Genomic DNA, 25473 nt, shown 5'->3' on the forward strand with positions numbered 1-25473 from the left:
GCTCTTAAGCTAATAATCTCTCCTGGTATGATACAGAAGGATGTCTGTGTGACTTCACAGGAACTAGATTGAGTTTGGTATGGAGGTGAAACAGACTTGAAATAATTTCAAGGGCATAGATGTGTCTGCTTTAGCTTTGTGGCATATGTGTTATATATCCACATTACGTAGGGTAGCCCAGTTTCCCTGTATGCTGGATAATAGGGAGTTGCATAAAGATACTAAGACTTAGTATAATAGGGCTTGATTTGATTTCTGATGCTTACTGCGTGCAACCGACCCAGTCTGGGTGACTGCAGAATTGCATGTGTAACCAGTACTTTAGATTTGGTACTGTACAGAGAGTAATTATATTTTCCTTTTAGTAATTTCTATTCACATGCATAGGAGGTACAATATTTTGAGTCTGAAGGTTTTTTTTCTGTTGAGTATTAAGTTGCAGGCTCTAAAATTAGACTGTGAAAATCTTTGTTTAAAGTGATTTTGAAGTTCATTTTTTATTTAACCCAGTCTCCTGGCTGAGCAGTTTTTAGTGGGTTTCAAGGTGAAGAAAATTTTTTGAAAGCCTGTCTAGCTCATAGTTGCTATGGCTCCTAAACATAAGATTTTTTTTTTTAATTATTTACACACACAGCCCCCAGGTGTTTCATCTCACAGGCTTTTCCTGTGTGCTGTCTGTGACCTTGAAGAAGAGCAGTTGATAATTATTGTTTAGGAAATAGTGGCTGTTTAGTTGGACAGTATTTTCAGCCTTTTGCAGCAAATACAGCAATGGTATAAAGCTCCCAACTCTAAGAATTGGATTTTTATCTTCATAAACCAGACTGTTTATTGAGGTTTTCTTACGGCAGTCTGGTGGACAGGAATGTCAAGCAGGTGCCTCCACCCTACTATTTTAGCCTTGCACTTCGGAACTGTACAACACTGTCTAAAGAATTCAAGGTTAAAAATCTTGCAACTTTTTTGTCCAGGGTGACAGATTTAAAAATTAACAGAATACATCAAATTTTGCACTAAGTTCCTCATATCACTACTCAAATATTTTCTCAAATAAGGAGAAAAAACACGGGGTTTTTTGGAAGGTTATTTATGTTAAAGAAAAATGATTAAAGAAATGCTCAGCTTCATTCCTCGAAGTTACTTGTTTTTCATGCTGCTTGTTTTGCCTTTCATAAACAGTGCCATTTTCTAAGGCTTTTCCATTGTGAGAAGAGTAAAACACTTCTCACCGTAACCCTGTTCTTCTCAACTGTAATGTACCAACTTCTGGTCATTTTCAAGGTATTGTGGCAGTTGTCTGATTTTTCTGAAGCACTCCATTATTAGTGATGAGTGTAGAGGGGACAAAGTGTTGAATAATTGTGCAGTGAGTGTCCTCCCTCTTCCATGTTGGAGAGGGCAATATGATGCTGTAATTATTGTGAATACATAAAGGTGAACAAATAGAGATTGCATAGGCATCCTGAATATTGGTATTCACTTATTCTCAGACTTTGAGTACTTCTGAGTTAAATACTGATCTGTTTTTGAGTCCTTAGCCTAAAATTCCTTTCTTTATTTTTGAATACATGTGACTGGTGTTCTTGCAGAAATCACACTGGATGCATTTCTGGCTTAATCCAGAAATGTTAGGATTGGAGTCCTTTTGCATCTGAATTGAATGACTTCCTGCCCACCTTTTTCTCAGATGCTGTTAACAGCCTTGGAGGGTGCAGGAACAATGGACCCTTTGTGCTCAGTGTCTAGCGGGTCTCTTGCCTCCTGCAGTCATCAAGGGCATAGTCCAGCTTGTGGGCTGTGTTGGGCCATGATCTCTGACTTGTGCAGACATAGTCTGCTCTAAGTTCAAGTGAGTTCAGTGAGAAAGGAAACTGTTGAGCTCTTCAATCTTAGTATACACATTATAGTTGTTTTTTTTCTGCCAAGTTTATAACTTGTACAATTGAGCCAATTAAGTGAATGGCAAAATATTAATTTCTAAAAAAAGAGCTCAGTTGTTAATTTTTCTCCCTTAATTCAAAGTTTATAGGTACTAGAACTTTTAGGTAAAAATGCTTTTGATATCTGTATTGGAAATGGTACTATGTTGGAAGCTTTTAAAAATACGTATTTAATATGGGTTGAGGTATGCCACACTATTTTTGCCAAGCAGTTTGAACGGAAATTCATAGATGACTGTTACTGAAAGGGTTCAGCGTGGTAGGCAAAGGTCACTGGTGTTTTCTGCAACTAAAATGTGGATCTGTAATGCTTGCAGTGTTTAAAGACATTGAAATTGTGGTACTATTAAACCTGTGTGTAGTTAAAACTTCAATTTTGTACCTTTTCATGTAGGTAGTGGGGTTTATGTTCCTTAAGTGGTACAAAATTGCAAACATTTGTAAATACAAGTAGTCACAGGGTGGCAGGAAGAGATTCAAACCTTTGATCAATGACAACTTTCTTTTTTTAAATAATTTTGAAAAGTAATTTATTAAAATCTTAACATAGTGACTTGTTAGGTAAAGTGCTCATTCACAGTCATTCACTCAACACACTTCGTTCATGCAACACAGTCCTGATTGTATGGCAGAATACAGTGTGTGAATTACTTACTTGCTGTGGTTTTTGTGTGTGTTTGTTTTTTCCCCAAAGGGATAGTGGAGCAATCACAACAAGCATATCAAGAAGCTTTTGAAATCAGTAAAAAGGAGATGCAGCCAACACATCCTATCAGATTAGGCCTGGCTCTGAACTTCTCCGTGTTTTATTACGAGATTCTCAATTCCCCGGAGAAAGCCTGTTCCCTTGCAAAAACGGTAAGTCTATGGGGGGGGAATGGCATTTAAATCATTTGCATAACCTTTTGTCCTATGGCCAACGGAGTTGTTTGTTTTTATAACACTAGGCTTTTGATGAAGCAATTGCTGAACTTGATACATTAAGTGAAGAGTCGTACAAAGACAGCACGCTAATAATGCAGTTACTGAGAGACAACTTGACAGTGAGTATCACTAAAGTTTGCATATTGTTGATAACGAGATCGGTCTTTGTGGCACTCAGAGTTGTCCTGTTCATTCTTGACTGTGGAGCTGTGTCTGTCACTTACAGATGAGTTTACAGTACATCATGTTTCTGAGATAGTCTTTTTTGGTCTGTCTGCATGCCAATTAACACAGCTTTCTGACAGATGACAAGTTGACCAAATTTTTCAGGTTTTTTATTCAAGGAATTTTAGCATGTTTAAGTGACATAATCTGGACTGTGACTAGCAAAGCTATTACCTTTTGTTAAACAGCATTTGAGAATACAGTCACATTTGCCTCTTCAAAACTTACATCAAATTTCATATAGCTTATTCTGTGTGATTGTGTGTGCAAAGAATAGATCCTACATGAAAACTGCAAACAAAGCTAGCAAGTCCATTTAAGGACCTGTTGTTTGGGGTTTTATGTTTAGTTTTAATTTTGGTAAAGCTGAAATTGGATCAGTGCTAGCCAGGCTATTTCCATGGCAGTCATAAAACAACTGTTTAATTATTTTTTTCCTTGGACTCATAACTGTCTGTAGTGTAAGTTATGGATTGAGATAGTGTTGCTCTGTCAGAGTAATCAAAATCTTCATCTTTTGATGAAGGGGTGGGGGAGGGGGGAGAGTTGGTGTTTAACCTACTTTGAACTTCAGAACTGGCAAAGATAAACATGTAAAGCCAATGAAACAGTAAATGTAAGCAAATATGCAATAGTGTCATTAATGGCGTAGTCTCCCCAGTTATGGGGGGGAAGAGCTGCAAACACTGAAAAAATAAGAAGCACCTCTTGTCACCAGATGTAGCCCCTTGTTCACATTCTGTGTGTCTGATATCATAGAATGATAGAATGATTTGGGTTGGAAGGGACCTTAAAGATCACTTAGTCCCACCCCCCTGCCATGGGCAGGGACACCTTCCACTAGACCAGGTTGCTCAAAGCCCCGTCCAACCTGGCCTTGAGCACTGCCAGGGAAGGGGCAGCCACAGTTTCTCTGGGCAACCTGTTCCAGTGTCTCACCGCCCTCCCAGGAAAGATTTTTCTTCCTAATATCAGTGTAAAACCATGACCCCTCATCCTGTCACTACACTGCCTGATAAAGAGTCCCCCCCATTTTTCCTTTAAGTACTGGAAGAATATGAGAGACCTTTACAAAACAGCTGGACTTTTAACGTAAGTAGAAGTAAAGTTGTACAGTTGCATAAAATCGGAGTTGCCATATTTTCTGCTTTTGTTTCCAACGCTTTATTTCCCTGTTTCTTGGAACCATTTCTACTAGAATGGCAACTTAACACTACTGACAAAACTACTTGAGATTGTTCCAGCTGTTGCTTACAAAACAAATGGAAGAGATTTCTCAACCCCTGTAATGGAGACAGATACAGGGTTGGCGTTGCTCTCCATGTCTGTGTGTACTGTCCCCTTGAGTGAGATTGCTCAAGAGCTGTCCTCTGAATGAGTGGTATTGAAATAGAGAATAGAAGCTGACTTTAATTGCTAGCTTCCCAGTAAAAATAATGTAAAGCTTGTCATAGCAGTTGCAAAGCAAATTGTTTCATACAAGAGCAAAAGTTGGACTGAGCTACCATAGTATGTGAATTACAGTGGTAGGCCTGATAATTGATGTGAGGTTTCCATTAAAAGGGAGAAAGCTGTAGACAGCTGCAGGATTCCATATTATTGAATTACATGTCTTGCCTTAAATGGTTAGCGTAATCCTGTACGAGTGCATCGATTCCATGTTTTTTCCACAGCTTCTTGAGGTAGAAAATAACTGTTGGTGTATGTGTGACTGACAAAGATTGCAATGAATTTCATAAATGTAAGAAGAGTCTGTTTTGCTAGTTATGCAAGTCTGTTACAATCTGTGAGGTAGGCTTTTGACAGTGATTCAGCATGTTGATCAGTTATGTGCAGGAGTGGCTTCCTCAGTTGTTGAGTCTTTTTATGTTGAGTCTTGTAGGGCTGAAGAAGATTCTGTTCATTCTCAGTGGGAACTGAAGGCAGAGAAGTGTTCAGAGGGTTGTTTAACTGGGATTGCTAGATAATGCCGCCTTTGCTCTGTTATGAAATTGTTTTGTTTTCTTTAATTAAAAAAAAAAAGCATCCCTTCCCCCTAAGGGTTTTTTCCCAAGCAGATTCATTAAACTGTGCTCTCAATTGGTAATCCTCCTTTCATAGCAGTCAGGCCCTTTTTATTTAATGAATAAAGATATGTATATGTACATGTACATATCTCTAGGTATTCTAGAGGTGAAGATTTAGGATAGAAGCCTCTGATAAAATTCTGATAAAACTGTTCTTACTAACTGTTCCTTATAAGAATAGCACGGAAATTGAGACTAATGTAGTATTATAATAACATAGTATAGAATGTAGTGCAGGGGCTAGAAACAGACTAGTATGCTGTTGTCTCTGGTAAAATAACTTGTTGCTTAATGCCTTCAGCAAGGAACATTAAGCGTAGATATCGTATATTATGTTCAGACCAAGAACAAGGCTACTGGTCTTGCGCAGGTTTCTCTATTGTCTTGTACTCCTGGAAAAGATAAAATGTTTCTGATGATGGATTATTTTTTTTTTAAAGAAGACTTTAGTGGTGTAACACTATAGGCAGAGAGAGAATTAGTTGTTCTTGGGTTTTACCACCTTATGCTATAGAGCGTGAAGGATTCGGTTAATGCTGCTATAACTCCATAAAGTGAGAGATTACAAATCATACTGGGCTGGTAATAGTTTGGAAGCAGCAAGCGTGGCGAAATATTGGTTCACAAAATAATTTCTTTGCCCTGGGTGTTGCTCTGGAACTAATTCTTATTTTCCTTATTTGGTACTTAATCTTGATAGATGGCTCCTTAGTATGATTTTATGGAGCTGAAAATAAGATTTTGTGCGTACTGCATGCTTAGCCTGATTTTTCTTCCCTCCTTGGCCTGCCCTCCAAGTTTGGAAGCTCTGTGTTCCAAAAGTTGCTGAAGGAAGGCGCAACTGACTGAATAGAGCCAAGGCATAGATACTTTGGTGAATGATTTGGGTTTTAAAAAAAGAAAATAAAACAACCAAAAACCCCCAGAACAAACCCCAAAATACTTCAGATGCCTGTTCTGAAGAAAAGGTAGCATTCACTGTAGTGTTGGATGTGGAGAGAGACCTTTACTGAAGCTCTTCCTTCAGAAAGATGCATAAAGCGCACTTGAGGAGAAGGTACAAATCCACAGGAAACCAAGTATTGTTAGTTCCAGAGTCTCGTGTATCTGTTCTATAGGTCTGATTCTTGCCTGCTTGTAATCGTATTTTAGTGAGCCTTGTGGATATGAGACTTTGGTTTTGACTGTTCTTGAACTTGCTCACTAAATGCAGTGTAGGGTTGGGTCACCTAGGACTAGATTTCCATTTTGTAATAGCCAAGAAATATACTCATGTTAATGTGTGCTTTTTTTTTTCCATGGTGCTTAGTAGGACCTCTTGCAAAATTATTATTTAAGAAGTAGGCTTTCTTTCTGATAATTACTTATTAATTATTAGTCATAAATGTTAATATCTTAAATATTTTACGCTCTTTCCCAAACAGTTGTGGACATCGGATACCCAAGGAGATGAAGCCGAAGCAGGAGAAGGAGGGGAGAATTAACCAGCCTTCCAACTTCCGTCTGCCTCATTCTGAAATTTACACAGTAGACCATTTGTCATCCATGCTGTCCCACAAATAGTTTTTGTTTACGATTTGACAGGTTTATGTTACTTCTATTTGGATTTCTATATTTCCCATGTGGTTTTGTTTAATATTAGGGGAATAGAGCCAGTTAACATTTGGGGAATTTATCTGTTTTCATCTGAGGTGGCCAATATAGGGTTGTGAAATTTTTATACAAGTTTTAAATGTTTGGCATAGTACTTTTGGTACATTGTGGCTTCCCACAAGGCCAGTGTTAAAACAGCTTTCTATGTCAAGCAAAGATGACTGCTTGCATATTGGTCTGTCATGATGGAAAAAAGGGATGATCAGTTGCAGCCACAGGTGTAGTTAGCATGAATATTCAAGCTGGAGCACACATGGCTGTGAATAAACTGATGTCCCATAGATATTGCATGTCAAGTCAACATGTGAAATCTGTGGAATATACCAATCAAGTGTACATCTTTGATTGCAGCTGAAGTGTTCCTTAAGACAGTTTGATAACCCAGTCAACTTTCTCTAGAGAAGGACAGAGAAACGGTTCACATTCCATTATTTGTAAAGTTACCTGCTGTTGCTTTCATTATTTTTGCTACACATTTTATTTGTATTTAAATGGTTTAAGCAACCTAAGAACAAATGTACAAGTAAAGATGCAGTAAAAAATGAATTGCTTGATATCCATAATGACACTGTATATCGAGCACAGCAGTAAAACAAAAACCCATGTATTTAACTTTTTTAGGTTTTTTGCTTTTGTGATTTTTTTTTTTTTTGATACTTGCCTAACATGCATGTGCTGTAAAAATAGTTAACAGGGAAATAACTTGAGATGATGGCTAGCTTTGTTTAATGTCTTATGAAATTTTCATGAACAATCCAAGCATAACTGTTCAGAACATGTGTATTAAGTTGATGTAAGTGGAATAAAAGTTTTATGAATGGACTTTTCAACTACCTTTGTAGATTTCATGTCATCTGTCTTCCCACACCTTTTAGAGTAATGGCAGTATTATACACAAATCCAATATGGAAGTATTTTTATTATGGAAAATCTTAATACCCATCTAGGCATTTAGTTAATTTCAGGGAAGTCAAGATCGAATACTTCGCATCCGATTTTAAGATTGCTCTAATTCATTAGTTTACAACTTTTAGATGCCTACACCTTTCTGACTGTCCGGCTGAAACTCTGGAGATACCTTAACAAACATATGGTCCCCAGACTTTTGGCAAAAGGCATACAAATTTCTGAAAGAGCTGACCTTTGGAATAGTCTAGTTACATGGAAACCCATAGCTTGCTGCTGTTGGCTCTTCAAAGGAGAACTGAGCAGGAGCCTCCAGAGTGTTCAGAGGGTTCAGACACTACAGCTCCGTTTGTGGAGAGACTCCCCAGAGCCTCTTCCTTTCCTCGTCCCCAGTGAGGTCTGCACTGCTGGTATTCAGAGTAACTATGGCTTTTGTAGATACTTAGATACTTCTTTGAAACTGAAATAATTACAGGGAAACTGAGACTAATTTTCAAACAGTATCACATCTCTGTCAAGAACGGAGACTCCTGGAAAATAATTGAACTGTATTAAAAAATTCTTGTGTTTCTGTAGTCAACATAAGGGAAGCTTGAGTGGCCTTTTTCTTGGTTGAGCTGCACCTGTAAACACAGTGTATTTTCTAGTTTTAGATAACTTTTCACCCAAATAAAAGTTATCTTGGTGTCACCAGGTTAATCTGATACCTGGAAGAATAAGATGAACCAAGTCACTGAATGTGAACTCTGTTGTCTTACCCTTTTACACATGCAGTGGACTTAAGCAAGTTACGGGTCTGACTTTTTAGAAGTTCGGTATAGGCTTTTTCTTGTATTAAAAAAAAAAAAAGGTGAAAATACATACAATCATTGCATTTGGAATGTGATGCCCCATTTCTAGAAGCAGCTGAGCCCTTTGTCCCAGAATTTAAGGATTGAGATCAGTAGAAAAGGTGAGTAGGATAATCTTAAACCTTAAAAAAGTAGTTAGGGACACTAGTCACCAATCCCAGAATTGCAAGTCAATATTACTTGTTATAATAGGTAATAAAAATTAGAGCCTGATAAGAACAGAAAGAAGGGAAGATATGGAGAGCAAAGGTTAACGAGGCTTTCTAAGGGAGAACTTAGTTTATCCCTCAATTATCACTGAAAAAATTAACAATGACGACTTAAATACATGAAAGCATTTGTCAAAAGGAAAAAGCCATAATCAAATACATTTACAAAACAAAGGGCTACATTCCAGTGTGGAAGAGATGCAAGTTGGCAGACCATGACCAAAAAATTCCTTTGGGGATATTGGATCCACTCTTAGAAAGGAGAGACCATAGCTCACTCTATAGCAAATGTGAGTTCTGTCTCAGAATGGCTGTAATGAAGATGTTGTCTGCTTCCCTTACTGAAAGGATTTGACTTTCAACTTGCATGGTAAACTGCTTTACTCTAAGCACTTAAATTTAATCTTTATAAATTGTGACCTGAAAATGTTGTGTGGTTTGGGTTTTTTTTAACCTTTATCCAACCGTTTAAGAAAGTTTTGTGTTAATAGGATTCTGTAAAGTTATTCCATATAACTGGAGAAATCAAGGTATTACTGAAAATTCAAAAGCACATAATCAAGTGAGAACTGGTAGAATATAGCAGAAGAAATGTTTTGTGCCTTTAAACAAACTATGAAGGTATCTTTACATAGGCGGTCACTGGATTTTTTTTTGGTGTTTTTTGTTTTTTACAGAAAGCCGCCTCTTATTTCAGTACTTAAGCTGACCTTTTAAATACCACAGAAGGGTCACCCCTGAGCCTTCATTTCCTCCATTCCTCCACTAGAGTGATCTACGGTATCCGATCATTAAAAAAATTTCTTGTATTGAGTGATCAGCCTCCTCTTATTACAAGCATGTTTTCATGTGTTTTTAGTCTTTGTTGTGACGTTTGAAGACCCTCCTAAAATGTGGCAGTGTTGCTTCACACACAGTGCATATCCCCTTCATCCCCCTTTGCTGAGCAGAAAAGGCTCAGGGGCCTTGAATTCTTGGAGCCTGTAGTGCAGCGTTGGCCATGCACAGGTTTGCAGTGCAGGGTGCTGTTTCTGTAGGAACTGCACAGCGCTCGCAAGCCGTGGGCCGGGCAGAACAAGGACAGCGTGGGGGTGTTTAAACTGACCCGCCTTGCGCTGAGGGCAGCCTGGCCTCCACCTGCAGCCTTGTGCTCCACCATGACAACATGGGCATGCAGAAACTTTAAAGATGCGAGTTCAAGAGGCTGCAGCCCGGTTAGCACCTACCTTTTACTCCTCTTCCCTTTTGATTCGGGCCCTTTTGGAAGGCAGGTAGCTGAATTAGCTACACCTTCTGTCGGTAAGCCCTGCGTGCAGCTGGCCGTGTGTGACTGGGTATGCTTCCTTGTTTCCAGTAACTTGCATCTCAGCAAGATCCTGGCAGGCTGCTATTTCCAGATTCTGAATGGAGGAGAGAAGGAAGGACAGCCCCGTGGATAAGAAAATGTACTGGAAGTCAAGATTTAGCCTCTAGTCTCAACTCTCTCTTGGGATATTTTTATGGTAAGTAGCTTTATTCTCTTCCAAGATGCAGTTAAAAGTTGTTGGAAGGTAGGAATCCCAGCCTTTCGGAAAATGGTTACTCAAAGTAGCCTTTCAAAGAGGGGAAGTTGCTTGCTACTGATGTGGCATTAAGGTGCCTCAAAACTCATGTAAGGAACCTGTTGAAAGTAAAAACTATTCTGTAACCTTTGAGCTGTATTCAGAGGCCTTGCATTATTCTTGTGGATATAATTGAAAATAATTTTTTGCCTACCCCACCCTTAGAAAAATCAGTATTACCTGTTAACTGTAGTGGTAGGAGCTGCTAGTTGTGATGAGCAAGACCCATGCATGCTTTTCCACTCTTGAGATTATGAATTATACAGTAAAGGTTGCTTGATTTGTTTATTCTTCTGTTTGAATGTAACAAAATCATTTGACTTAAGGATTCTTCTTTTTTTCTATCCTCTTGTCGCCTAGTCTGAAATAACAAAAAAAAATAATTTAAACTTGCCAAGTGCTAATTGCCATAACAACTACCCTTTTTTAAAAAAAAATCAGAAACATTCATGACAAGAGACAACTCCAATATGAATCCAGAAGATGAAGCTCAATTCTATGCTTTTTACATTGTGCCTCACTGTCCCCAAGCTCTGCTTTTGACAGATGAGTGACAGGATAGTGCTCCAAAGAATTTCTATCCTGTGTAATTCAGTTTCTAGCTGAAAGCAGAAAAGCTGAGGCTGCTCGCCTGGTTTGGTCTCAGGGTGAGAGACCCACCTCGGGTTGGTGTGGTTTTACCGGACTCCGCACTTTGCGTTATCATCAGTTGTTTGAGTTGTGGGTCAAGTTATCTTCTACTGTCTCCTCAGCAAGGCTGACATGGAGCTTCAGTAGATGCAAAGCACAGCAGTCTAAATGGGTGCTTGAAGCAGAATGAACTATTTTAGAGGTGCAGATTTGCTTTGCAGCTGAGAGGGGACATTAGGGGTATTAGTCATCCTGTTAGCACTGGCTGGTGCAGGGGGACTCTTGGATCATGAGGTGAGGCTGTAGCTATGCATCCCTTATTGTCACCATTTAGAGAGGGATGCATCTGCTGGTTTTACAGTGGGCACACAGTTATTAGCAGTGAAATATGTACGAGGTAGAGCCAAGTCGATCACGCTACGTCCCAAACTGCTTTTTTTGAACGAGAGAGAAAATGGCAATTTCAGATTCTGTTCCTAGGCAAAATACAGCAACAATTATGGCTTGGAAGTAGGAGTTTCTAAGGGCTTCGGAGGTTCACTGTGCAAGCCGTGCAGTTTTGCTTGGCCTCTCAGGAACCCACAGTTTTGGAACATCGGAGGTTCCTGCAGTGAGCATGGCAGTTTTAGACATGTTTGGAGAATTTTTTGCTAGAGCTGTTCTACAGAAATTTTTTTTTTTAAGGAAAATTTTTCTAACATAACTGCTTAGATGGATGCTTAGCCCTACTGGCAAAACCTCCAGACATTACCAGATTGTAGTGGCTGAAAGTAGCTTTGGAGGAAGCTGAAACATACGGGGCCCCCAAACTCAACTACTAGATGCAGATCTGCAATGCTGTAATTCATTGCAGACCCGTTACTTTATGTGACTCCTGACTGAGGGGAAGCGAGCAAAAAGAAAAGGTTTCAGGGACAACACTTCAAATATGTCATGCCCTGGAATACATGTCTGGGGCTTGTCTTTAAAAGGGCTTGGAAAACAGTAAAAGAAAATAAGTATTCTTAACCATAGGCTTCCTTCCTTTTGTTTTTTTTCTTTCTTGGATCGGGTGTTTTTTATGGGTTTTTTTCCTTGCTTGAGATGTGCTTCCCTGAAGAAATTTAGGAAATGATTTCTGTTGACCAGCCATTTCTTGCCTGAGAAGAAACACTGGTTTTGGTGGGAGAGATTACTCCATTACTGTTTCTGTTTGCTCCATGTTCTTTCTCCTCCTTTCTTTTAATCCCAGTCCATTGTATAAACTGTGCTGTAGCGCTTTAAAGTTGGAGCATTCCATCAGGAATCTACATATTTGTGGCAAGTACAGTGGTATCTGCATATTGGAAGCATTCATTTACGATGCTATTATTGCTGTAGATTAGAGTGCCAGCTACCTAAAATCTAAATATCATACACCTGAGCTGCCATCGCAGCAGACCATCCCAGGCACACTGGCGAGCATGCCTGGACCCCAGGTGACTTGTAGAGCAGACATAACAGCTTGTCAACATGTGTGAATTTGCACAGCCAAGTCCCAAGCTGCTGAATTTTTAAAGTTCCTTAAAGAGGAAAGAATTGTTTAAGTATAAGTCCTTATGGTAAAATACCCTTATTCGTAGATGAATGTCAAATTTCATTCCATCAGGTTATTTCTTTACATCTAAATTTGATCATTTTATTTCTTTACATTACAAAAGTAATACTCAGAAACATTCTCATCTGGATTGATGCTTTATGCTGCTGTATTGCCACACACCAAGTAGAGTGGAAGACTGATCCCCAACCTTGTGCCGCAGAGCCTAGTGCTTGTACACTGCACTGAGCGTTTTTTAAGAGGCTCATTATAGTTTAACCTTCTGGGACAGGGTAGTTAAGCTGTTTTGCTGTTAATGCTAAGCCATTTAGCATCAGCATGTCTAATTCCCACTCCTACTGCCAAAAGGAACTGGAGAACCCTTCTAGGTCAGTGAGGTTGTCTCTGGATTGCCAGCAAGTGGCATTTCATGAATGAGAATTTTTCTGACCAAAGATAAGGATGTACCATTGCCTCAGTTGGTTGCTTAATGTGTCCTGAGATGACCAGAGGTGATGGGCTGTAGGCTTTGTAGAGAAAACGCTAAACTTGAGCAAAACATCTGTATGTGTGTTTTGAGACTTGACAGTGTTTCTGCACTCGGTTTCACAGTTCTGTTCAGAGTAGAGAAAGATTGACTCTTTAATGCTTATAGCTGAGATTTCACCCAAGCTAGATGATGTAAGGCATTTCAGTGCAAATCCAGACCATTCACCACCTACGTTCTCATCCTGCCATGTGTCTATGAGCAATGGCCATGTAGGGGTGACAGGCTCTTTTACCAGAGTGAAAAATTAGTTACTGAAGCAAAGTGCTTACCTTTTAATAGCAGGGAAACAAAAGTGTAAGTCTATTACCTAAAGCAGCAAACATCAGCAATGAGTGATTTCTTACAAGATGAATCAGGTTGATTGTCAGTCTGCAGTTCTAGCATAGCTTGAACTTTAGTCCTGAACTGCCAAGGCATAAGGATGGGTTTTACTTCCTGCTGCCTGTACAAGCAAATTTTGTGTACTATCCATCTTTTCCCAGTCTATTTTGTCAGGCTTGAAATTCATTGTGTGCTAAACTCCCTACAAAACAGAAAGTTTGGACAGCTGGGCCTGTAGAAATAGCTTACTTCTAAATGTTAGGGAAGGTAAGTCTGTGGCGTTATGTGTTCTGAAAGATAAATAATTATTTTACAAGGAATGCAAACGGATACTTTGGTGAGGTGAGCAAAGAAAATGCTAGTAACCAGACTACAACAAAAGGAAGTAAGAAGACGTGCTGAGAGAGATAGGGAAGTGAGGCAGCAAGAATCTAACCTCAAAGCATAGAAGAGATTACAAGACCAAACTTCCAAGCCAGACTTCTGAGCATTTCAGTGACAAGGATTAGAATAGCACGTTCAGTGCGACTCTGCCATTTTATAGGACTGAGAGGTGTTTCACAAACTATTCACACACAGACTTGATAAATGAGGATTTTTAGATGGAGAGTGACCTAGAAAAATGGTCTGGACTTTTGTAAAATGGGGTCAGGTTCCTTAAATGTGACCTTCAGAGAGAAGCAGAGTTAGACTTGTATCTTTTTTTCTCTTTTCCCTGCCTTTTTCTAAATTAAGAATTTATATGTTAAGCATATGTCAGGCCTATGTTACTTACAAAACTGGGATGAGGTTTTGATTAAAATTTGGTTTTGGTTGTACTGCTATCCCCAGTAGAAATTCAGATCACATTTAGGTCATAGGGGAGCCTGTAAAATGACATTATGAGAGTGAAGATACCAAATGCTGCACAGATAAGGGTTTTAAAGGAAGTGCCTAATTGAGTAATTCTTCCCTGCTTTTGAATCTGTCGTATGTACAAGGCCCAGCATTTTGAATACGCTTGCAAAGTAAAATCAGAATCAGACTTGACATTCCCAATTGCAGCGTGTACAACCCAAGGACAATCTCCAGCCATCAGTGGGAGCTACCTGCCTGCCACCCACCAACTGCATCCGGCTGCAGAGCAGAAGTTGTTCGCTGCCTTCCACAGCTCCTGCTGTCAGGAGCAACTGCCAGGGTAGACAACTGGCTAAAGAAGACCTGGGGCTTCCCAGGGTTGTTAAGCAGATTGGGAGAGAGGTGTGGAATTAGACTAGCAGAAAGTGAAAGGACTGATGGATTTTCAAGGAGAGGAATGAAATAGCTCTGATGGTTGGGATGCAATGGAGAGTCTTTCTGTGGGATAAACAGTAATAATGGGGGAAAAAAATCTCCAAAGAAGCCCCTTGTTGAATATTTTGGTAGTACCTCATGTTCCAAACCCATGGAAATGTAAAGGATGGATCCAAGATACCTTCCAGTCAAAATGGGCTTAATTAGGGATACCACCTGAAAGTCAAGTGAAAGGCTAAAACTGATGCCAGTGGTGGTGGCAGAAAATGTATGTGTAGAGGGGAAGGGCAGCTTTCAGTGATGACAGTCGTGAAGTTTGTGATGAGTTTGCAGCCTCACCAGATTTTGCCTCATACTTCTAAAGAGCCATGGTGATTCATGAGTCACCTTCTCCTTTATCCTACTAATACCTTGGGATTGATAACAAAGGGAAGTGAAAAAGAAGTTGCTATGCTGGTTTCAACCAAGAACTTTACTCAGACTGAAAAAATCTGGATTTTCTGTCTCTGAATTTCAAGATTTTTCTTTTTTTCCTTTTCCCTATCAAACAGATGAAACAAGGTATCCAATTACTGAATTGTCTGTTCACTTTCTTCTGGTAATACTGTATATATGGTATTTTGTTGCAAAATTAAAAGGAATCTTCTACCCTAAAGAAGCTCAAGAGCTCAGTTCCTCTGTCCTATGCTGCACCTGACTTTCAAGCTGTGCTGTTTTCGTGTCTCTATGAGCATCTTGACTGGGCAACATGTGTGTTTAGCAACTGTTGCTTAACATAGGAGTGCTCTAGGGCTGAATCCCCATCTGTGACGTGCTTCTCTGAAACACTGAACAAACTAATTTCAGAGACAAAGCCATGAAGATCTCCTCCCTGCAGGCTGATACAATGGACGCCTGAGTCATTTCTGCAGATGAGTCAGTTAACGCATTATGGTCATTAAAGCCTTGGAACACGAAAATCCCATCCAAGGCTGATGGTATGAATGACAAGTCAGCCAGTGAAATGGAGAGCCAGTTCTGAGACATCAGGAGAGCATATGTTTATGGCCATCATCGTCATCACTGATGCAATATCACAAAACGGTTCCCCGGAAATTCAGTTCGTTTGAACCTGTGAGGATGATGTGACCAACCTTCTTCACCCGCCTGTCACTCCTTCTCCACTTGAGAAGGCACTGAGAGTGATAAACCCCCAAGGAGCTGGATGGATTCCCTGCAGGCGTCCAGTGCAGGCTGGCGATGACAAGGTTCATCCATCAAAGGCCAACCAAACAGGCCAGCTCTTTCTCTGCTGCAATCACACCATCTGTCATAGGTGCTCTCTAGGTTTTGTGGTATGATAATAGGAAATTACATTTTCTTGGAAGGATAATGAGGAAACCTAAGCTCTTCTCTGTCCCTAAAAGCTATCCCTAAAGTTCACAGCTGAGACATTGGCAGAGAAATTCAAGGGGGCTGCCTGCCTTGCTCCTGCTCCTATTCCTTGGCTAAAGAATGGACTTCAGTCTGCAGGGCTGCCAGGTCTGACTTTAATTTGTGCAAGAGATCTTTCGATGGAAATGTTTGATTAAAACATTTACCATTCAAACAAGAAACTTCAAGATGTAATTTAAACCTTATAGAAAATCACAGATATTTTTGAGGAAATGTAAGCTGAATTTGGAGCAGACTTCATGCCACATACTGAGAAAAAGCTACATCACACTCTCCCTAACAAGGTTCCTGAGACAAATTAAAGAATCAATTAAGTATCTTTCATGAGGAAATAAAATGTCCAAGAGGGATGAGCCAGATGACCTTTTCTTGATTCAAGAAATGTCTGTTACACTCTGATGATACATTTTTCTTTTAGTTATTAGCCTTACAGGATGGACTGTAATATTTTTTGTGATATTAGATCCTCTTTAATTATGTCTTTTCTTTCATGTGGCATGTGCTAAGGTTTCTAGTTGTATGATAGACTTAAACTCCTTAGGCTAAGACCATATGCAACTGAAGATAAAACTCAATTAAAAAAAAAAAAAACAAAAACAGATCGAGAAGCTATCAGATACTCTAATGCAATTTCAGTGGCATATTACACCAAGAAGTAAAATCTACCTTTTGAAAAATGAAAATGTTGCTTAAGTTGTTGATGGAAGAACAAGTATTCCTGTTGTTACTTAAGAGCTACTGTTGAAAGTATCTGACACCCCCCTTTAGCTGCATCTCTGATGGAGAGCCTGAGGATGCTGTGTAGAAGTCTGGCTATTCTGTAGCTGAGAAGGGAGCACAGACAGAAGGGTTTGTTGCTCAGAATTGCCAGAAGATGCAAAATTATCTAGGAGAAGAGGGAAATCTCTCAGGAGATGTTCGTGCTGTTGATAATGGCAGCAAATGCTGTGCTGGGCTCTACAGAGGCATACAAAACACGTGCCCTGGGGCGTCTTACACTCTCAGCTGTTGTTCAGTGCATCTGCAGAATTCCTCCAGAGGCTGGACACGACGCTAGAGTTCACATCTCTGTCCGTGACTGCCTGGCAGCTCCATCTGCTATGTAACCTCAGTGGAGAATTGTCCAGAGACCAAAGTACTAGAGCCTTAGCGCCTGCAAGTAAGTGCTGTTGGCAATCCACACTAAAGCTCCATTTCCTTGGCAAATAATGAACTGGAGCTCTCTCAGTAGAGTAGCAACATGTGTGTTTTCTGTTCAGCAATACCTGTAATCTTTTTGCCTAGCTCATAGGACAGCATCTTTACCCGACTCATGACAGCAAGCATCTGGTGTGCCAGGTAACGTAGCAGGAGAAAGATGTCAGGCTCCCAAAATTCCACACCACATCCAGCCTAATGGAGCATTTTTGAGCACGAAGACCCCTGCACAGTATTCCTCAGCATCAAGCCATAAAAGAGGACACAGTGATGAACTGTGAAATATCTAACCTTTGGACTTGGTACTGTAGATGGAGGATGCAGACTGGAAGTGCCCACTCCACCTGCCTCCAGAAGCAGGCTTCAACATGCTTCTTGGCCCTCTAAAGCCAACAGAAAAGAAAGAGACCCTTTACATGGGTGACTAACCCTCTCTGTAACAGACACAGGGTAAACTGGGTCTCCTGGAGATGCCCCTCTCTCCTTTAATGGGCAAGTGAGCCCCTGTTTTTGATGACTGAAGTCAGAGGAGCTGCCCCTCCGTGTACTAACTCATGCCTGCTCTGTTTCATGTGTGCAGCCTTGTCCACTGCCCTTTCCCCCCACATCAGTGCCAGGCTGCACATATTTGAAAGCCCATGTTCCCAAGAGCAGGCAGCTCTGGCAGCACTCCTGAGCTGACGTGCGTGAGCAGCTCCCAGAAGGGGCACCCTCTGCATGGCTGGAGACAATGATTTGAGGAGCAGGGAGATCCCTAACCCTGTTTTTTTTATAACCAGTTCCCTCACTGCTAAGCAGCAGGGAAGGCAGCAGGTATCTCCTGAAAAACCCTTCAGGTTTCTCTCGTTTCTGTGCTTATGTGGCTAGGGCAGGGGAGCAGGGCAGCTGCCACCCCTCGGGGGGCTGGTGCCTCTCTGTGGGCCATACCTGCAGGCACCCCAGGGCCTCAAGAAGCTATTTCTTGCCAAAACCATAATCTCTGAATACACAGAGGAGCTGTGCAGATAATAAACCCTTGACATTTCAACCTGTCATACACACAAAGCAGAACACTAAAGCAAAATGACATGCAAAGTTGCCAAGAGTAAGTATTCAAGCAGGAAAAGCATTCAGGAAACCTGCAAATGGGACCTGGGCATGTTCTTCTTATCATTAATTCAAAGCTCTCTGCAGCGTGTTGATGCTATCTGCACGGAGTGGCGCACATCAGGACACTGACCTCATCTCCACTGCAAAGCAAAGGAAAGGAGCCGTAGTCCCCACGCGCAGCTGCCCGTCAGAGCAGGTCTCTGGTTTCGGAGGCTAGTCCTTGCTGCTGTGCTGTGCCCCATACCCCACGGGGAACGGGCTGTTTCTGAAATCAGTAGGTGTCTGGCTGTTGCCTTTCAGAGAAACTGAATTGGAGGCTCAACAAGGCAGAAAGCATGTGCTGCAATTAAAAAGCCAAAGCATCATGGCAAAAGTTGTAGCTTACACTGCAGGGAAAGATTTACAGTTCTGCTGTTTCTTTCCCAGGAGGACTGGGCTATCCTACGTGTCCCTTCGTATGGTTTCACAGTCAGAAAACTGATGCAGCTGAAAACTAATCTTCATTTTCTACTGGATGGGGTCCCTGATGTCAAGGACACAAAGATGCCAGTGTCAACACCAGGCGAGCATGGGACCGCCCTTTCTAATCACGGCCCCTTAGGAAACTGCAGCCTGCAGGTAGAGCTTGAGCCTGCGAACTTGAAAGAGCCGCATGCAGTACTCGGCTCTTCCATCCCGTGGAGCAAAGGTGTGTTTTTTGTGAGCATCTATGACCTGAACCAGGATGATTCATCCATGAGCCACTCCTGCGTGAAACAGAGGTCATGCAGTGCTGAATTCTACCCTGCATGCTCTCTACTCCAGTGTAAGATATAAATAGTTACTGAGACTAAAAATGTTTACAATTTTTTCTATACCTAAAAAACTAGATTAGGCAGTAAAAAAGCACATTGCTTCATCTTTTTTTCCCCTAAGGAGAGAGGAAGGTGAGCTTTCTGTTTGTAGTCAATACATGTAAAGGATTTTCATCAGTGAGTTTCTCTCATCATCGTGTTGCATTGTTACCTGACAGTAAACAATGCACTAATGAGATCCCTTAACATTTGCCACAAGATTATGGTTTTAGTAGCTTGCTGCTGTAACCATGATGAGCTGGAGATAGAAACCAAGCGAGCTTTGTGGAGAGATACCAATACATTGTATCAGGCCAAGTTTAGATCATAAATGTTGGGCACAGCATTTCTTCATGCATTTTTACGTGAGAATCTCTCCATCACACATGGCCAGGATCCAGGGTGAATAAACTGAATTTTACAGTTTCTAGCATTTGCTGTCTCCTACCAGTTCAGTTGGAGGAGAGGGGATGGGAAGGGGAGAGTGGGGAGTTAATTTGGTTTCCATTGCCCCGTAATGCTTTTTCTTAAAACACTTCCCCCCCCACAGCCCCACTGTAGTCCCCAGACTCCAGCACCTCTTCTAGAAACAACATGGGACTGTTCCTGCTCACCCTAATCACTTCCCAAAGCTCGTGGCATTGCCAGCAGCTGCTGCAAGTGGGGTATCACTGCTTTTCAAGATAAACTGTGGTAACTGGAGAGAAGAAAGGAGTCTCTGGGGGTTCTTAATATTCCAGAATTCCTGAAGTACATGTGCAGTAAGATAAAAAAAGCCTAATTCATTTTGCATTTGAATAAGTCCTTTAGCAGAGAACTTTGATTTCCCAAATCAAAAAGACTGGCAGCAACTGCTGAACCAATGTAAGTATGGCAAAATTTAGTGGCCCCACTCACCTGAGATCAAAAGACAGTCTGAGAAATTGCCTTTCAAAACACAGTGCTGGAGGGAAAGGTACAATCTAGACATTGTTTTTCATTCTTCATAAAGATGACCATATAGCAGCTTCAACATCTGATGTCCTGGTTGCAGCTGCTTGGAAGATGCCGTGACAAGCTGCTGTGGCTTTGGGCAAGAGCTGCTTTAAGGAGCACTGTCGTAACTGGTACCCATTGGCCACCGGGCCCCCTTTGAGACACTGGTGGGGAGGATGCTCTGCATGCTGAGGCCACAGCAGAGGCCCAGGGAGGCTGCCAGGACGTGCCAGCACCGCAGGGCGCTCCTTCACCGGCCAGAGCAGCGCTTGTCTTCCTGCACCAAGGTTTACTGAACTGGACACGCTCGTACTGGAATTAAATCCCAAGTGCCTTTAGGATGTTAACAATAACTTACACCACTGAAAAAGAGATCATGAGATCATCTGAAGTTGTCTTTTGTGCAGGCTTAAAACTACACCATTTGGGATGTGATGAATACTGATCACAAAGATTGAGGCGACCACCCAGGAGTTGATATGATTAAGATCATTTATTCCTTTTGTAATTCTAAGAAAGCTTTCAGGTTCATCAAGCAAGTGGCTTCTGTTCCTTTTATCCTGAAATGGGTACACCTACTAGAGCTCGCTGCATGTCACTTTGACAAAACACATTTTCTGAGCCTTATCTACATGAAAAAAATCCAGATTATTATAAACATTTCTATTCACATCAAAAGCGTTTTTATTTTGCAAGCATTTCTTTGTTATCTCTTACTTAGACTTTGCTACTAAATCACAGCTACTGAGAGGGGAGCTGGCACCGCTGCTCAGCTTCCCACCTACTGCTGCTGAACTGGTGTGGTTTCCACTCCTGCACAGGGACGTTGGGTCTGCCACTGGTTGCCTATGGACATGCACGTGCTCAAAATAACCCTTGGACCGTCCAAGATCAGAGCTTCAGCCCCAGGAAAGTCGGGGAGCGCTTCAGGATCTGGTGTCCCAGCATTGCTCTGCCCAGGCCATGCGTGTGTGAGGAGACCGTCCCTCCTGCCCCACTGCGGGCACCAATGACCGCAGGTGAGAGACGGCTACCAAGGTCTCGCAGGGAACCAGGAGGAAAGCAAGAGCAGGCAGCACCCAGCTCCTGCTGAAATGTGAGCTGGCCTCACGACACACAGCATCCTGCATCTGCTGGGCATCAACCATCAATGTGCCCAGACAGAGGCTGCAGGAGAGGCGCTGCCAGCACTGGCGAGCGATGCCAGCATGAACAGGCCTGTGGTGAGAAGACACCTTGGTGCTGAGCACTGTGCTGCTGGGACAGGGCCCAACCTGATGCCTGTAGAAATAGGGGAGACCAGAAGCTCCTTTTCAAGGAGGGAGCTTGCTCAGGCCCTGGGGAGGATGAGCTAACATGGCTGCTGGGGCCTCGCCTGCAGAGCTGAGCTGTGGTGAAATGGGGCACGGCCACGGCGCACAGGTACAGGTACTGCTGCGAGACAGCGGAGTGGCTCTGGCCTGGCAATGGTGATTCCCACAATTAACTGTGAGGTAGCTTTTTGGTAGCTTTTTCTGATTCTGACAGTAGTGTACTTGTTCACAGTCGCATCTCTGAAGACCCTGCAGTCACACAAGATGTTATATAAATCGGTTACTAATTTCTTCAGTGACTGAAATACCAGACAGCCTTCGGAATGGCTCAGTTAAAGAACCACGGATGAGAAGCACAGGGCTGCTCACAGCAGCCTTCTGCACTCCTCCACTCTTTCTTTCTTAAATAATTTGTTTAAAACACATTAGTTTCTTGGCTGATGCTACTCAGCAGTGTGCGTACTGCTGTGCACCGCAGTGCTCAGCCATGCCCTACAGCCCGAGGCCGCTCCCCGTGAGCGTGGTGTGTCAGCGTGGTCGGCGCTTGGAGCTGGCAGACCCAGCCTGGGCCTGCGCGGGTGGGCACAGCCGGGCTGGGTGCGCTGGGGATGCAGGATGGGGAGGCCTCGGCAGCCCACAAAAGCTGAGCCAAAGGCTCCTGGAGGGCTGCACCTCACTGCCAGGGCTTGTCCGCTTGTGCCTGGAGCCTTGTGCTGTCCTTGTCCCCGCGGGGTCTGTGCATGGTCTGGGTAAGAGGATGGGGCAGTTTTGCCAGGGGTCCCCTCCAGCCCACGTAGCCCTGTGACAGCCTGCCAAGGGTGTCCGCAGCGTCAGAGACCAGCTAATAACTGAGTAATTGTACAAAGTAATTACAGGGTTACTTTTGCCCTCTAAAATAAAGTGCTACCTCATAATTAAAAATAAATAGAATGGCAATCCTAATTATTAGGCTTTCGTTAGGCTGACAGAGGCACACACGGCACTGCAAGGATTGTTCTCATGACCTGTTCTCTGTCCCTACCCACACCTCCCCGTGATGCTCCCGGGGAAGCCCAGGGCAAACTCTTGTCACTGAAAACAGAGGGTGAGATGTTCATCTCCACAGAAACCTCACCAAATGCCATGCAGATCTGAGGAACAAGAGGAACCTGCCCTTGAGCATCCCTCAAACTTTGACGCCTGCTGTAATCCAACCTGCAGGCTGCTGCTGACGCTTAATTCTCAGCCACCTGAGCAGCTCATGCATTACAATTTTAACATAAGAATCATAAATTACACTGTGTTTCATCTGTTCACATCCTCATGGAAGATAATCATAGCCTGGTATCTCTTTGTGCTTAAAATACTGCAGCAAATACACTGGGTTGTTCTTCCCAGCTTTCCCCGAGCAGCCTTTCCCTCGGCATGCTGGGGAAGCTGGTGCAGGGCTGTCTCAGGCTGCCTCTGCCGAGGTGCTGGGTACAAGTGGCTTCTGCTGCGTGTAGGGCTTAGAAGTCTCTCTGAATTCAAGAGTACCCTTAAGTCTTGCTCCCACTAATAATGAAATGACAAAATACTGTATTAAAAACTCCAGCTCTGGAACAACAAAAAAAGGGTGAAAACTGGGCTTTCAAAGGCCTCTCAGCTTGGGCAGGCAGAAGATTTGCCTATATTCCTTCATGAGCCTCTTTAGAGTGTGCACAAGTCCCATTCACCCCCGCAGTCAGCGCTTCCCACCAGCAACGCCATCGATTTCAACCGGATAAAACACACCAGAGCTCCCTGCTGAATAAAACCGCATCACCAGCCCTTAAGCTATCACAAAGCAGATCTGATGCCTCTCACTTAACACATGGGGCTGGACCTGCAGAGGCAACTCTGATTTCTGGGAGCCAGACTGAGCACTTGTGGTTGGAGGAGCCCCCGTGGTCTTGCATTGCAGCCTGGCACCTCTGGGGTCTGTTTGCAACACTACATTGAAAATAACTAAGCAAACCTGGGGCTGCTGCAGCACTGCCTTTGCCGCTGTGCAGGTCAGATTGCTGAAAATCAGGAAACAAGGACTTGAAGTGATAAAGTGCACATGTTTGAGAACCAGGAAGCACTGAGATAAGGGATATCCCAAAGGCAGCCCTTCTAACCAGCCCCCTGGGGCATGACCGTGCCTCACTTACCGTGTTCCACTGCCCAATCCCTTCCCCCCAGCCCTGCTCCCCATTCCTTCCTCCCCTAGAGCACCCCCTGCCCAGCCCTGATGCTTATTCCCTACTTTAAAGCAGCCAGGAATGGCTTTACCCCGTGCGTCTGAGGCTGTGACTGATGACCACTGTGACCTGAAGCACTCTGCTCCAGCACTCAGGGAGCAGGGTTATGAGCCAGCTTTTCTCTTCCTCCTGGTTAATCAGTGTTAATTGATTGATCAGGGCTCACTCCCCACTCAGAAGAAGAGAGGCAGCACCACTCTGTCTTGATAGAGCACATGCAATGTATTTGCTCTCAGAAAGCAATTAGCATCCTTTCAAAAGCAGCCGGTTATTCTCCCCAGCATAACATGAAATCAGCATTTAAGTGAGATGGAGGACAGCTGCATGCCTACCGATTATTCTGACATCTCTGCCCAGAGCTGGACCAACAGTGACAGTGCCCAAGTACTGCTCAGTGCTGTGAAGAACCTTGAAACCCTCTTCCCCAACCTCATGCCGCACTGAGGCCTCTTGGTGAGTTTAGCACGCACCTCCCGGGACAGCTTTTTCCATCATCCTTCCCCTGGGGCGTGAGGGATCGGGAGCACAAAAATGGTGTGGGGACCTGGTATTCTACCAGGGGCTGGAGGGGCACTGGGGACAACAGCAGGCACCCGGCTGCTCCAGAGAACAGGGCAGAGAGGGGGCTGGAGGCACCCATCCACTGCTGGGGAAGGAAGGGGTGGGTTTCATCAGCAACAAGAGGGGAAATCCAGCAAAACGGCTGCTTTGTCAGTGCCTGAGCCTCACAGGAGGCCATGTCATCTTGCTGAAAAGGAACTCATGTCCTGGGAAAGTTAAAAATTGACTTGGGGTTATTTAGTCACTGGCCACGAGTGGGAGTACGGGTGTGAACATGGTGGCCCCCCAGCACCCGCAGCACAGTGCCTGGGGACAGGTTGCTTTTGCTCCTGCACACCTCATCCCCTCTTGTCCCCAGCAGTGTGGTACAGGGGACGTGCAGCTGGCAGCCCTTGAAAGGCAGCTCCAGCCAGCCAGAAACCCTGTCACTGCACTCCCCTCACCTGCCACATCAGCGGCAATGCTGGCCTCTCCTCTGCCTCCTACCCAGCCCAGCTCCAGCTCAGGGGCACAGCCTGCGGTGTGCCACTGGCAGCCTGCAGAGAGAGGGGCCATGCCTGGGGGACATGCCTTGGGGATGAACCACTGCACTGGTGGGAGCAGGCTGAGGCTTTTTAATTCAGTTATTCCCATCCAACTGGGAGCAATCTTGGACATCCCTCCAGGGCACTGCGTGGTTTAGAGGTGAAGCTGTCCTCAGGTGCCCTCATTTTGTGCATTGTAACACCAAAAAAAGAGCACCCCCTACCCTGTGCCACAAGAAAGGGGATGGCAGGACCCCAAGAGACCTCAGACCCCTGAGCAAAGGGGCAGTGCTGCCAGGAAAATAAAGTGAGTTAAAAGGTGCGGTGGCACCCTCCCTTGCTCCATGAGATTTGCAGGGAACAATCATTTTAGGGTCAGCAAAAAGAGATTGGCAGTTCTGGACAACCTTCCCTGTTCTCCTGTTACCTTCTTTTTAAAACCTCTGAAGGGTGCAAAGCAGCAGGGAGGAAGCTAGAGAAGCAGTAAAGGCTGTAATCTGAGATGTGTGCGCTGTCTCTTCGATGCTCACAGAACAGTGATTGCAATTAACTATCTAAAAAGCGGAGCAAGAAGGAGAGCTCCAGGAAGGAGCACTCAGCT

General features: G+C 43.2%; 1 protein-coding gene across 1 annotated transcript in view; it reads left to right on the forward strand.

Annotated features, from left to right (window-relative positions):
- Positions 1 to 7630, forward strand: part of YWHAZ (tyrosine 3-monooxygenase/tryptophan 5-monooxygenase activation protein zeta) — a 28642-nt gene extending 21012 nt beyond the window's left edge. The window contains exons 4-6 of the mRNA XM_074814899.1: positions 2635 to 2798; positions 2888 to 2983; positions 6580 to 7630. Coding sequence (XP_074671000.1) covers positions 2635 to 2798; positions 2888 to 2983; positions 6580 to 6639 — 320 coding nt within the window. The 3' untranslated portion in view covers positions 6640 to 7630. The remainder of the gene's footprint in view (positions 1 to 2634; positions 2799 to 2887; positions 2984 to 6579) is intronic.
- The last annotated feature ends 17843 nt before the right edge of the window (positions 7631 to 25473 follow it).

Source organism: Strix aluco, chromosome 1, assembly GCF_031877795.1.
Source record: "Strix aluco isolate bStrAlu1 chromosome 1, bStrAlu1.hap1, whole genome shotgun sequence".
In the NCBI taxonomy this organism is placed as follows: Eukaryota; Metazoa; Chordata; class Aves; order Strigiformes; family Strigidae; genus Strix; species Strix aluco.